Raw genomic sequence first — 11,162 nt, 5'->3', positions numbered from 1 at the left:
CGGTTAACTTGTTGACTCTGTCAGTCTTTTTGACAATGGGAGGATCCAAGACTGACCTCAAACCTGTGAACATTCCCCTCCTGGGGCTGGGGGGAGCTCCGGTCACCCCAGAGGGCATGGTCGAGCTAGATTTGGAGCTCGGCATCGAAACACCTCAGGAGGACGGAACAGAGGGAATCCTGGCGGAACCAACACGGAAGGTACGTTCACTGTTCATGATAGTTGACATGCCTCTTGCGTATAATGGTATTCTTGGTAGACCTATGTTGTATAGCACAGGTGCAGTGACTAGTATTCGTTACTTGATGATGAAAATCCCAGTGGAAAACGAGATCATAACTATCAGGGGAAACCAAACCCTATCTAGGCAATGTTACATGGCCACTATGGGCAGCACGGTGGAAACGATGAACATCGATACACCGGAGCTGCTCCTCAGAGAGAAAAAAGCTCAGAAACCCCGAGAAAACTTAGAAACGATTGAACTTACAGAGGGATCCGAGATGTGTGTAAAGCTGGGGGTAGATTGGCCAAACGAGCACCGGAAAGCTATCATAGCTCGGATAAAACAGTATGTGGAGGAGTTTACCAACAAGCCAGAGGATATTGGAGGGGTAGACCCGAAGATAATCTCGCACAAGTTAAACGTGGATGCCAAATGCAAGCCTGTCAAGCAAAAGAAAAGAACTTTCTCTCTGGAGAAACAGATGGCTATCCGAGATGAAGTGGAGAAGCTCTTGAAAGCCGGGTTCATCAGAAAAGTGGACTACCCTGAATGGCTGGCTAATGTAGTCCTGATCAAGAAGTCCAACGGTAGATGGAGGCTTTGTATAGATTTCACTGATCTAAACAATGCCTGCCCAAAAGACAGTTTTCCTCTGCCAAACATTGACCAACTGGTAGACGCGACGTGCGGATTTGCGGTCTATGCATTCTTAGACGCTTCTCAGGGATATCACCAGATCCCGATGAGTAAAGATGACGAAGAAAAGACAGCTTTCACAACGGATCTGGGGACTTATTGTTACAAGAAGATGCCTTTTGGTTTGAAAAATGCTGGGGCAACCTATCAAAGACTCATGAATCATGTTTTTAAAGATCAACTGGGCAAGAACGTCGAGGTTTATGTAGATGACATAGTCGTAAAATCCAAGGGGATCGAGGATCATGCAGAAGATCTGGCAGAAACTTTTGAAAAGCTAAAGGGTTTTAACCTCAAGCTGAACCCGGAAAAGTGCGTTTTCGCAGTCCGCTCGGGGAAATTTCTAGGGCACCTCATCTCGGAGAAAGGCATCGAGGCGAACCCGGAGAAAATCGAGGCAGTAATGAACATGAAAGCACCTAGCTCGGTGAAAGAAGTACAAAAGTTGAACGGGAGAGTAACGGCGTTGGGAAGATTCATGAGTTGCTCGGCCAAACGATGTTTGCCATTTTTCAAAATCCTGAAGAATACAAAGAATTTCAAGTGGACGGAGGAGTGTAACACAGCTTTTGAAGAACTGAAGGTTTACCTCAGCACACCCCCGGTGCTAGGTAGACCTGAGCCTGGGGAAATCTTATATTTGTATCTCTCGGTGAATGACGAGACAGCAGCGGCAGTCCTGGTGAAGGAAGATAAGGGTCTGCAAACCCCAGTTTACTATCTCAGCAGAGTCTTGAAAGGCCCGGAGGTCAGATATCCAAAAATTGAGAAATTTGCTTTAGCATTGAAAGTGGCGGCGGAAAAGCTGAGGAGATATTTCGAGGCTCACATCATTGTAGTACGTACGAACCAACCTCTGAGAAAGGCGCTGCAGAGGCCAGAGATGTCGGGACGGCTGGTCAGCTGGTCGGTCCAGCTGGGAGGATATGACATCCGGTATGAACCGAGACCGGCTCTGAAAGCACAAGTATTGGCAAATTTCATAGCCGAGACCACAGCAAGCGACCAACCTGAGGAACCCGACGAACAACTTCTACGGTGGGTCTTAGAAGTCGACGGGGCATCAAATCTGGAGGGATCTGGGGCAGGCGTAGTCTTGAAAGGTCCTCACGGAGTCACACTCCGAAGCTCGGTAAAATTCTATTTCCCGGCATCCAACAATGCCGCGGAATATGAGGCTCTGTTGATCGGATTAAGAATGGTAAGCGTGGTCAAGGCCGAGCACGTAACCATAAGGAGTGATTCTCAGTTAGTCGTTTGTCAAACCCTGGGTACTTTTGAAGCTCGGGATTCGGAAATGAGGAGATACGTGGACAGAGTCAAGTTCTTCTTGAACAAGATTCAGGAGCTCGGAGGAAAATGGGTGATAGAGCAAGTTCCTCGTTTGGAAAATCAAGAGGCTGATGTACTAGCCAAAGCAGCAACAGTGAACGAAAAGATACCGGGGTCCATTTCTCTGTTCAAAAACACTCCAGCATCGACAACCACGAAACCATTTTCCTAACTCAGCCTTTGGAAAATTGGATGCAAGGTATAGCCCACTACCTGATGGATGGAACTCTGCCAGAAAACAGAGATAAAGCCTACAAAATCTTGCGACAAGCTCCGTACTACGCGTTCCTCGACGGAGTCTTGTACAGAAAGTCATTCACCCACCCGTGGTCGAGATGCTTGACAACAGAAGAAGGGGAGTATGTGTTGAGAGAAATACATGAAGGTATTTGTGGGGCACACATAGCTCCTCGCATGTTAGCAAAGAAAGCAGTGTTGCAGGGCTACTACTGGCCCCTAATGGTCAGGCAAGCAGAGGAGATAGTAAAGAAATGTGAAAACTGTCAGAGACATCAGAATATTCGACATGCTCCCACCACAGAGCAGTGTCCTATTACCAGTCCTTGGCCATTTGCAACTTGGGGAATTGACATCCTGGGACCTTTCACGCCAACCACGGGGCAGAAAAAGTTCTTGATAATGGCAGTAGATCACTTCACAAAGTGGATCGAGGTAGAGGCAGTGAGCACCATCACAGAAGCTCGGATCCGGGATTTCTTCTGGAGGCAAATTGTGTGTCGTTTCGGTATACCCAGAGCGTTGGTAACTGATAACGGAAAGCAGTTCAACTGCCGAGCCTTCAAAGAATTTTGCAACGACTTGCATATTGACTTGCGTTTCACTTCGGTAGTTCACCCGCAAAGCAATGGGATGACCGAAGTAACCAACCGGACGATCCTAAAAGGGCTCAAGGCCAGGCTAGGGGAGTTCGATAGACAGTGGCTGGAAGAGCTACCGAAGGTCATATGGGCTTACCGAACCACGCCAAGGGCAGGCACAGGAGACACCCCGTTTTCTTTGACATACGGGTGCGAGGCAATGATACCTGTGGAAATCGGGATGCCGACTCTAAGGGTCCAGTTCTTTGATGAGGCTAAGAACGAAGAAGAACAGAAGTTATGCCTAGACCTGCTGGAAGAACGAAGAGAGCAGGCAGCGCTGAGAATTGAAGCATACAAACAAAGAATGGCTAAGTATCATAACAAGAGAGTTAAACCCCTGAGTTTCCAAGTTGGCGATCTGGTCCTGAGGCGGGCAGACATTGCTAAGGGAAACGCTGGAGTGGGAAAGCTCGAACCCAATTGGGAAGGCCCCTATCGAGTCACTGAGGTCGGGCGAGCAGGAGCTTACAAGATAGCACACATTTCGGGCAGAGTGCTCCCGAGAACTTGGAACTCCCAGGTTCTTCGGAAATACTATCAGTAGTTACTTGTTTTCATCTTCGAGGTACCTAGGGGTTTTTTCACTTATGTTTGAGTTAGGCTTTTGTAAAACTCAAACATAAGTTTTTCCCCTCAATGAATAAAAAAGATTAAAAAGAATTCATGTCTTCTCCAAAACCCGAGCACTCTACTCGGTAAAAAATTCACGGGCTATGTGCCATCCACGGGCTATGTGCCATCAACGGGCTATGTGCCATCCACGGGCTATGTGCCATCCACGGGCTATGTGCCATCCACGGGCTATGTGCCACCAGCGGGCTATGTGCCATCCACGGGCTATGTGCCATCCATGGGCTATGTGCCATCCACGGGCTATGTGCCATCCACGGGCTATGTGCCACCAGCGGGCTATGTGCCATCCACGGGCTATATACCACCCGCGGGCTATGTGCAACCAGCGGGCTATGGGCCATCCACGGGCTATGTGCCACCTGCGAGCTATGACAATCCCCGGTTATCCAGAGACAACAGGTTACCCACGCCGAATAATTTGTTTAAACTTGATCTATGAACAACTAAGAACTTATCCTAGCATTCTTTGTCCCAAGTCTGAGTCAAGAGCATATATATAAAAACAACAACAAGAAGCTAAAAAATTCACATCGAGAAAACCAGCTCGGAAACTAAACGAAGTTAGCTATGAAAAACACGCTGTCACATACTTAGTCAAAATTCTCAAAAGCAAAAAGTTCATTCAAAGAAACAACATTCAGATAAAAAGAAAACATAGGCACACCGACAAGTAAAAAACAAGATATATATGCAAAGGCCAAAGCGATCAAACTTGGCAAAAATATTTAAAGTGTAACAAAGGAGCTCAGAGCTCAACATTACAAAATAAAAGTAAAAATTGTTCAGAAATTATAAAAACGGTCCTCCTAAACCGGGCCTTGGTCTTGGTCATCAGCCAGATAGTCTTCAATATCTGCTGGCATGTCATAATCCTCAGGCAGCTCTTTGGCACGGCGATGTAAATCAAGCACGTCCAGCTTAAAATCCGAGACATCGACATCGGCTCCAAACCGGCCTCTCACAAACTCGCCAACTTGGACCTCGCCGACGAACAACATCTTCCGGAAGTCCTCATACAGGTTCTCCTCTCGGACCGTGCCTTCCGCAGCTTGGGCCTCAGCTTTCTCGGCTCGCCTTTCGGCCTCAGCCAGTTTTTTCTTCAGGTCCTCCACCGAATCCCGGAGTCCCTTGGAGGCCAGCTCGTTCCGGCGAGTGACGTCAGCGAGCTGCTTGGAGAAATCTTCTTTCTCAGCAGCCTTCTCAGTCTCCAAACGACTGACGTCATTTCTCAGCTTTCCCAGCATCTCCAGGTCTTCCGACCTTCGATCCTTGGAATTCTTCAGTTTATCTTCCAGCTGAGCCACCAGAGAAGCTCCGTCCGACGCTCTTTTCTCGGCCTCCGAGGCCCTTTTCTCGGCTTCTCCTGCCCTCTTCTCCGCGTCACGAACCTTGGCCGCCTCAGACAACATAAGCCTCTTGGCCAGTAGAAGGTCGTCCTCATTCTGGCTAGCACGCCGGTCAGCCCGGTAAGACATTTGAGCCGCCTGAAAACAAACACAAAGTTACTTAAAACAACAAGGGAAATAAATCAAGTAAAACAAAATAAGAAGTCGAAGAGATTACCTGGATACAGAGGGCAGAGACCGTCGCCAGCAAGTTCTCTGGTTTGTAGGTCTTATAGTAGGCCTCGTCCTCGGGTAGCGTAGTCACCCGAGCAATATCCCCAGCGATGGGTAGCTCGTGAATCGATACCCGGACGCCCGGGTTGTGCTGCCCAACCCACTCGGCAAATCTTGCCCGAGTTATCCCCTGATGGCCAGAAGCGGTCGTACTGGAATCCGAGGAAACGTCCGGCAGATCCGGCATTCGAGATCCCACAGCACGGGCGCTGGGACCCCCGACTTCAGGAGCAGCCCGTTGAGGAACATCCTCGGGTTGTCGAGGTCCCATCACGGTCTCCGCCGAGCCCAGATCCACAGAGGGAATGTCCCTTCTCGGTTCGGCGGCAGGGGGAAACTCCACCTCGCCGGGCCTTTGAACTCGGAGAGGGATTGCATCCAACCCCGTGACTTGAACGCCTTCCGGAACCTCCGGAGACTTGGGATTAGCAGCAGCCTCACCCGCAGGGGAAGGCCGGGGGACAGCCGAACCCGCAGCGGGTGCAGCCCGCGGGACTGTAGGGGTCGCAGCTCGGACAGCGGGCCTTTTTCTTTTCTTCCCAATCAGTTTGGCGGGGTCCAGACTGTTCACTGTAATCACACCAAAACATAACAGAGTTAAAATATAACACAAACAGTAGCAACCACTTCACATAACAGACAAAAAAAAAAAAAGAAGAAAACAACAAACAGACCAGCGCTAGCTGCAGCTGTGCCCTTCCAGTAATCAAACAGGAGTTTAGGACACAGGTCGTCGGCCTGTGCTTTCTCCCCAGCAGGAGCAGCATCTCGGAGCTTGTACATATCATCTCGCTCCAAAGGGCCGGGAACATGGAACCACTTGTCGGGCTTATAACACTTAGCGACCCAGGTGGTCACCATCCCCTGGAAAGCAGTTGGGTGAGATACTTGAAAATAGTCCTCCTTGAAGTCCCTCAAGGAGTCAGTTATCCCCGACACCAGCCCCCCGGCCAAGTCTTTCCTCTCACCCCGGAATCGCAGATAGGCGAAATGACTTTGATCCTTCAGCGACATCAGGTACATACAACAGAAGAGTCGCATACTATCGGTCACCCCATTCTGCCGACACAGCTCCAAGAAACAAGAATAGTGCCGCACTCCATTAGGATGAATCTGGGATAACGGCACTTCGAAGTAGTTGCTCAACCTCTTGAACTGCTCGGATATGGGAAACCGGATGCCGGATTGGAGATGCTCCAGGGTGAGCATAATCGTGTTCTCGGGAGGAGCGTCATTTAATCTCTTCCCCGCGGGAATCATAGACAGCTCGTACTCCTGCGGGATGTCAAACGCTTTTCGCACAGCCCTCAAAAAACCCATGGTGCACCGCGACGCCTTGATATCCCGATCATCAGGCTTATTGTAATACCCCGTAAGTTCAGGTGCCGTTTAGTGCAACGTGTCCGGCAGAAAAGGACCGGAGTTGCAAAGATAAAGATATGGGATATTAAAGAAAAGGATAATATGGAGTAAGACGTATATGTTTGAGGATTAGAATAAGAAAATAAGGAAAAATATCAAGAAAAGTTACAAACTAGAGTTCAGGGACTAAAGTGGTAATTTAACCAGTTAAGTCCGAAAATAGAATTATTTCGCCAAGGTCCGCGAAATGTTTTATAGTATTGGTGGTAAAAGTTTCAGGTCAATCGGAGACCTTTTAAAATTTGGACGCGGATTCATTTTGGGCTAAATTGTCAATTTTGAAGAGTTCAAGGACCAAAGTGCAAATTAGCCAATTTAGCCTCGAGAATAGCAATCGGAAGATTATCGACGAGAATAGTTATATTTGGAGTAGTATTATTTATTTGGATATAAATAATACGTAGATATTCGAGTTTAAGTGAATAATTAATCGTTCGGTTAAAATTGAAAGTTTAAAAGAGAAATGATTTAAGTTAAAGAAATGAAGGATTAAAGTGGCAAATTTGCCAAACTATATATATGTTTCCTTAAGAATAAGGAATGATCAGAAGGAGAAAGAAACTCACAGAAGGTTTTGACGAACGATTTCGATCCGTCGCCGCTTCGCCGTTTCTCGTCCGAATCGAGTGATTCTCGCGCCGTTGGATTAAGAATTTGATTCTCTATCATCTTTAAGCTTCAAATCGAGGTAAGCTTGACGTTTTGGTTTAGGGTTTCGAGCGGTTTTACCGTTTTAATGATTTTGAGTTTGAATTCGACGTTTTAAGCTTGAATCTTGAGTTTTTGATGTTATTAAGCGTTACGGATCGATTTAGTATGTCGTAGTGCAGCACAGCAACTGCACGATCGTGCAGCGTACTGCACAGTACACTGCTGCACGAACGTGCAGTCCTTCGTTAGCGAATATTGATAGTTTTGGCTTCTGAGCCCTAACGCGACGCGGAAACTCGATTTCAGACAATTTCAAGTCGTGTAATCAATCGTGATTCGATTGAATATCAAAACGTAAACTAGGACGTTTAAAAGAAACATATGATTAAGAGATTACTAAAGTTAAGAATCGTATTAGAGATACGATTGTATTAACCTAAGTTTATAACTTAGGGTTTTGATATTAAGCCTACGTTTATGAATTAAACGTACGTATGATGTGAATAGGAAGTGGATACATCAACGAGGTACGAGATCGACGAGCTGGAATAGTTAAAAGAGTGAATGACGTGTGGAGCTTACGTTTGGATATAAGGAATAGCGATCGTTGTGAGTTAAACTTACTTTGAGTATTATTACGCAATAGATAGTTTTTATATTATAAATATAATATTAAACTACATCGCATGCTATAGTATTTTATCGATAGAAATGAATTTGTACATCGTATTATCGAATATATATAGATTGTGAAAACTAGTATATGATCCGGGGGAAACAAGCTACCTATTGGGTGTCAATAGGCTGTGTGATCACCAGCGTCCGGGTAAGTCATAGATAGAGATTGCATTGATTGTTTATCATACTTGTTTGTGCATGCGATACAAGGCCTACTTGGTTGAACTATCCCGGGGCCTGTATCTGCGAGTTGACTGGTGGAATTATCCCGGACTCATATCGATCGATCGTTAAGTGTTGTGATGGTGTTCAGTATGCATGCTAAGAGACTAGGGTTTCGATCGGATCAAATGCTTGAAGTATAATATGTTTGTATATATGTGTTTTGTTTTAATTGCGATGTTATTTTCTATAATACCCTAGTAATGTGTTTTCTCACTCAGTATTTCCCCAAATACTGACCCCTCACATTGATGTTTTTCAGGTGTATAGAGTCGGATCAGACAGACCGTCTTTGGTGTGCTGAGTACGAGTCCCCTTGGTGCTGCAGTAGTATACGTATGACGAGTCTTAGCATAGAATAGTCAGGTCGTATAGGTTGTGTACATATTTAATGTTTGTTTGATGTGACGTCTTTTGGTTGTCAGTTTTGTATTGATCGATAGACGGGCTAGTACGTACAAGTTACGGAAATGAGATGCCCACTATGGTTGTATCGATGATGTGATATATATGATGTACGTTATGATTGTAAACGTGTCTTCTTATTACATGTTTATAGGATAGTTGTGTTTGCGTTTCCGCGAAAAAGTTAGAGTGGTTTTAGGCTTGCTACGGGTTTCGGAGCTACCACTCCCATTCCCTAGCGCCGGTCTCGGCTCAATAATTTGGGTCGTGACACTTATCACCAGCAGCTTTCCTCTTTTCTTTCCCTTTTCGGGAAGGGTCAGCAGGTATCGAGGTCCCCACCTCTTCCACCTCGGCAGCCTCATCAGGTCGGGGACGAACCACATAAAACTCAGCAGATGGCTCCTCCATATCCATATTGTTATCGTCATAACCCACCCCTTCCTCGCGATCTGATGGGTCACCCGACATACCTAAGGACAGGGAAACAAGCTCGGATGAGACGAGTTCCACTAGACAAACAAGACAAATTTGCTAAAACTTGAAATTACAAATCAAAACAGATTTCCTAAGGGGTGAAACCATCAGAACACGAAGAACACCATAAAGAATCTCCAGATTTCTGGAAATTCTTTTCCCAAACGAAGAACACAAACAGTAAAACAAAATCACGAAATTCAATCAAGCAGTTCATAACACATACATTGAAACAATAACGAACAATGATCAAACATTTCTGAGAAAAAACTTTCCGAATCAACGTGGCACAAGAATAGAAGTCAAGCACATCAAACACAATGAAAAGCTTGAAACATAAAACAAAATCATTACAACAGAAGACACTTACTTGTAGAGAAATGCAGAAAGTTCCTGGAAAGATGAAGAAGCGTAAGACTAAACCGCAAAACTTGGATGAATCCTTGAAGGAGAACCACCAGATTAAGCTTCCAAACAGCAACTGAAGAAACCTTGTATCGAAGAAAAAAGGAAAACCAGAAATGCAGAGAAAACAGAGAAACAGAATTTGTCTTTGGTTCAGCAAAAAAGGAAAGATGAAAACTGAGAAAGAAAGCGAGAAGTTTTGTAAGATTTGAAAAATTAAAACTTGTAACTGAAAAAGAGAGGGAAAACGAAGAGACACGCTCACATTTTCTCTCTCCTTCCACTCACAACGTTTCCTGGGAAACCGCTCACGCCATAACTACAGGACACGTGGACCCAGCGTAGACAGCAAGCAACCGCCACCTAGGACAACGGTCACAACAGCTGTCAGATAAGACATCTCGACAGACAGGTCCTTTCACACACAATATCAGCTCACCATCCCTCCTGACAAACGGCTCGGTGTCAGAGGCCACCCAAAAACAAGACAAACACACCAAGGCTCACGTGAAATAATACTTCGGAGAACTCCACCACCTCGGACATAAATATCCGATAAACTAGGGGGGGACTAGTGATAACGTAGCACATCTAGTAGGGGCGAAGCAACCTCGCCAGGAACGAACATCACTAAGTCAAGCATTTCACCGACCTGGTAACAATGTCCGACCTTCTCGAAATCGTAGATAACATGACTTGGGGGGTCACCGGATCGATGGACATTCAAACATCATCCGAGACATTCATGTATGATAAGGTCGGACCAAGGATTCTATCTGGGCTCCGAGTCATATTCAACTCAGACCTAGACCGAGCTCCGAGTTCATAAACCCGAAAGATCGGATCCTATGACCCGGGCTTCGAGGTACCCTCAGGAACCAGAACCATGATAACTTGGTCCCCAAGTTATCCGGGCTTCAAGGTCTAACCGGGCTCCGGGGTCTTGCCCAGAAACACACGCTCGTGTACCAGATCCTGGGACCACAGGAGATCTTCTGACAGGTACGTGAAGAATGTTCCCTCTGACACACCTAACAACCCGTGCCACCCGCAAGGATATTCTGCCACGTCAGCATAACTGATTTCTGGGACCACTGGGCTCACAGCCTGCCAGCAAGGCAGGTTTGTCCTTAAACCCTAACTATAAATAGAGGGTTTAAGGACAAACCCTAGGTAATTTCTTTTTCTCTACTCTAAGCACTCTCTTTTCTCTTCTTCTTCTTCCTCAACTTCAAAACCTTACTTGAGCGTCGGAGTGAACGTCCGGTGACCCCCACCGGAGTTCCTTCTGACCTCTGTTTGCTTGTGGTGTGCAGGTTGGTAAAGCTCGGATTCTGTTTGGTGATTCATCAATTATTTATTATTATAACTTGATTGAAATTGATATATAATTGTAAATTACTATCAAAAGGTATAAAATTAATTTATTTGTTATTGATAAAATAATAAAATAATAAATCAATATGAATATATAATAAATTCTTAAGCATTTTTTTTATGAATAACCTTAAGCTT

At 45.7% G+C, this 11,162-nt stretch overlaps 1 protein-coding gene across 1 annotated transcript; it reads left to right on the top strand.

Moving 5' to 3' along the window:
• Positions 1-407: 407 nt before the first annotated feature.
• LOC126661601 (uncharacterized) lies at positions 408-4,185 on the top strand. The gene is made up of 9 exons (XM_050355454.1): positions 408-813; positions 1,099-1,358; positions 1,449-1,670; positions 1,788-2,123; positions 2,268-2,348; positions 2,432-2,737; positions 2,879-3,214; positions 3,335-3,583; positions 4,159-4,185. The coding sequence occupies exons 1-9, from the start codon at positions 408-410 to the stop codon at positions 4,183-4,185; spliced, it is 2,223 nt and encodes a 740-aa protein (XP_050211411.1).
• The last annotated feature ends 6,977 nt before the right edge of the window (positions 4,186-11,162 follow it).

Source organism: Mercurialis annua, linkage group LG8 (assembly GCF_937616625.2).
Source record: "Mercurialis annua linkage group LG8, ddMerAnnu1.2, whole genome shotgun sequence".
Taxonomy (NCBI): Eukaryota; Viridiplantae; Streptophyta; class Magnoliopsida; order Malpighiales; family Euphorbiaceae; genus Mercurialis; species Mercurialis annua.
Note: the sequence above shows the minus strand (reverse complement) of the source record. Positions and strands in the feature narration are given on the sequence as shown.

Coding starts and splice junctions, on each gene's coding strand:
- LOC126661601 (XM_050355454.1), top strand. CDS start 408: ATGAACATCGATACACCGGAGCTGCTCCTCAGAGAGAAAAAAGCTCAG. Junction 814..1,098: donor CCTGATCAAGAAGTCCAACG/GTAGATGGAGGC, acceptor ATGTTTTTAAAG/ATCAACTGGGCAAGAACGTC. Junction 2,124..2,267: donor TGTTGATCGGATTAAGAATG/GTAAGCGTGGTC, acceptor AACAAGATTCAG/GAGCTCGGAGGAAAATGGGT.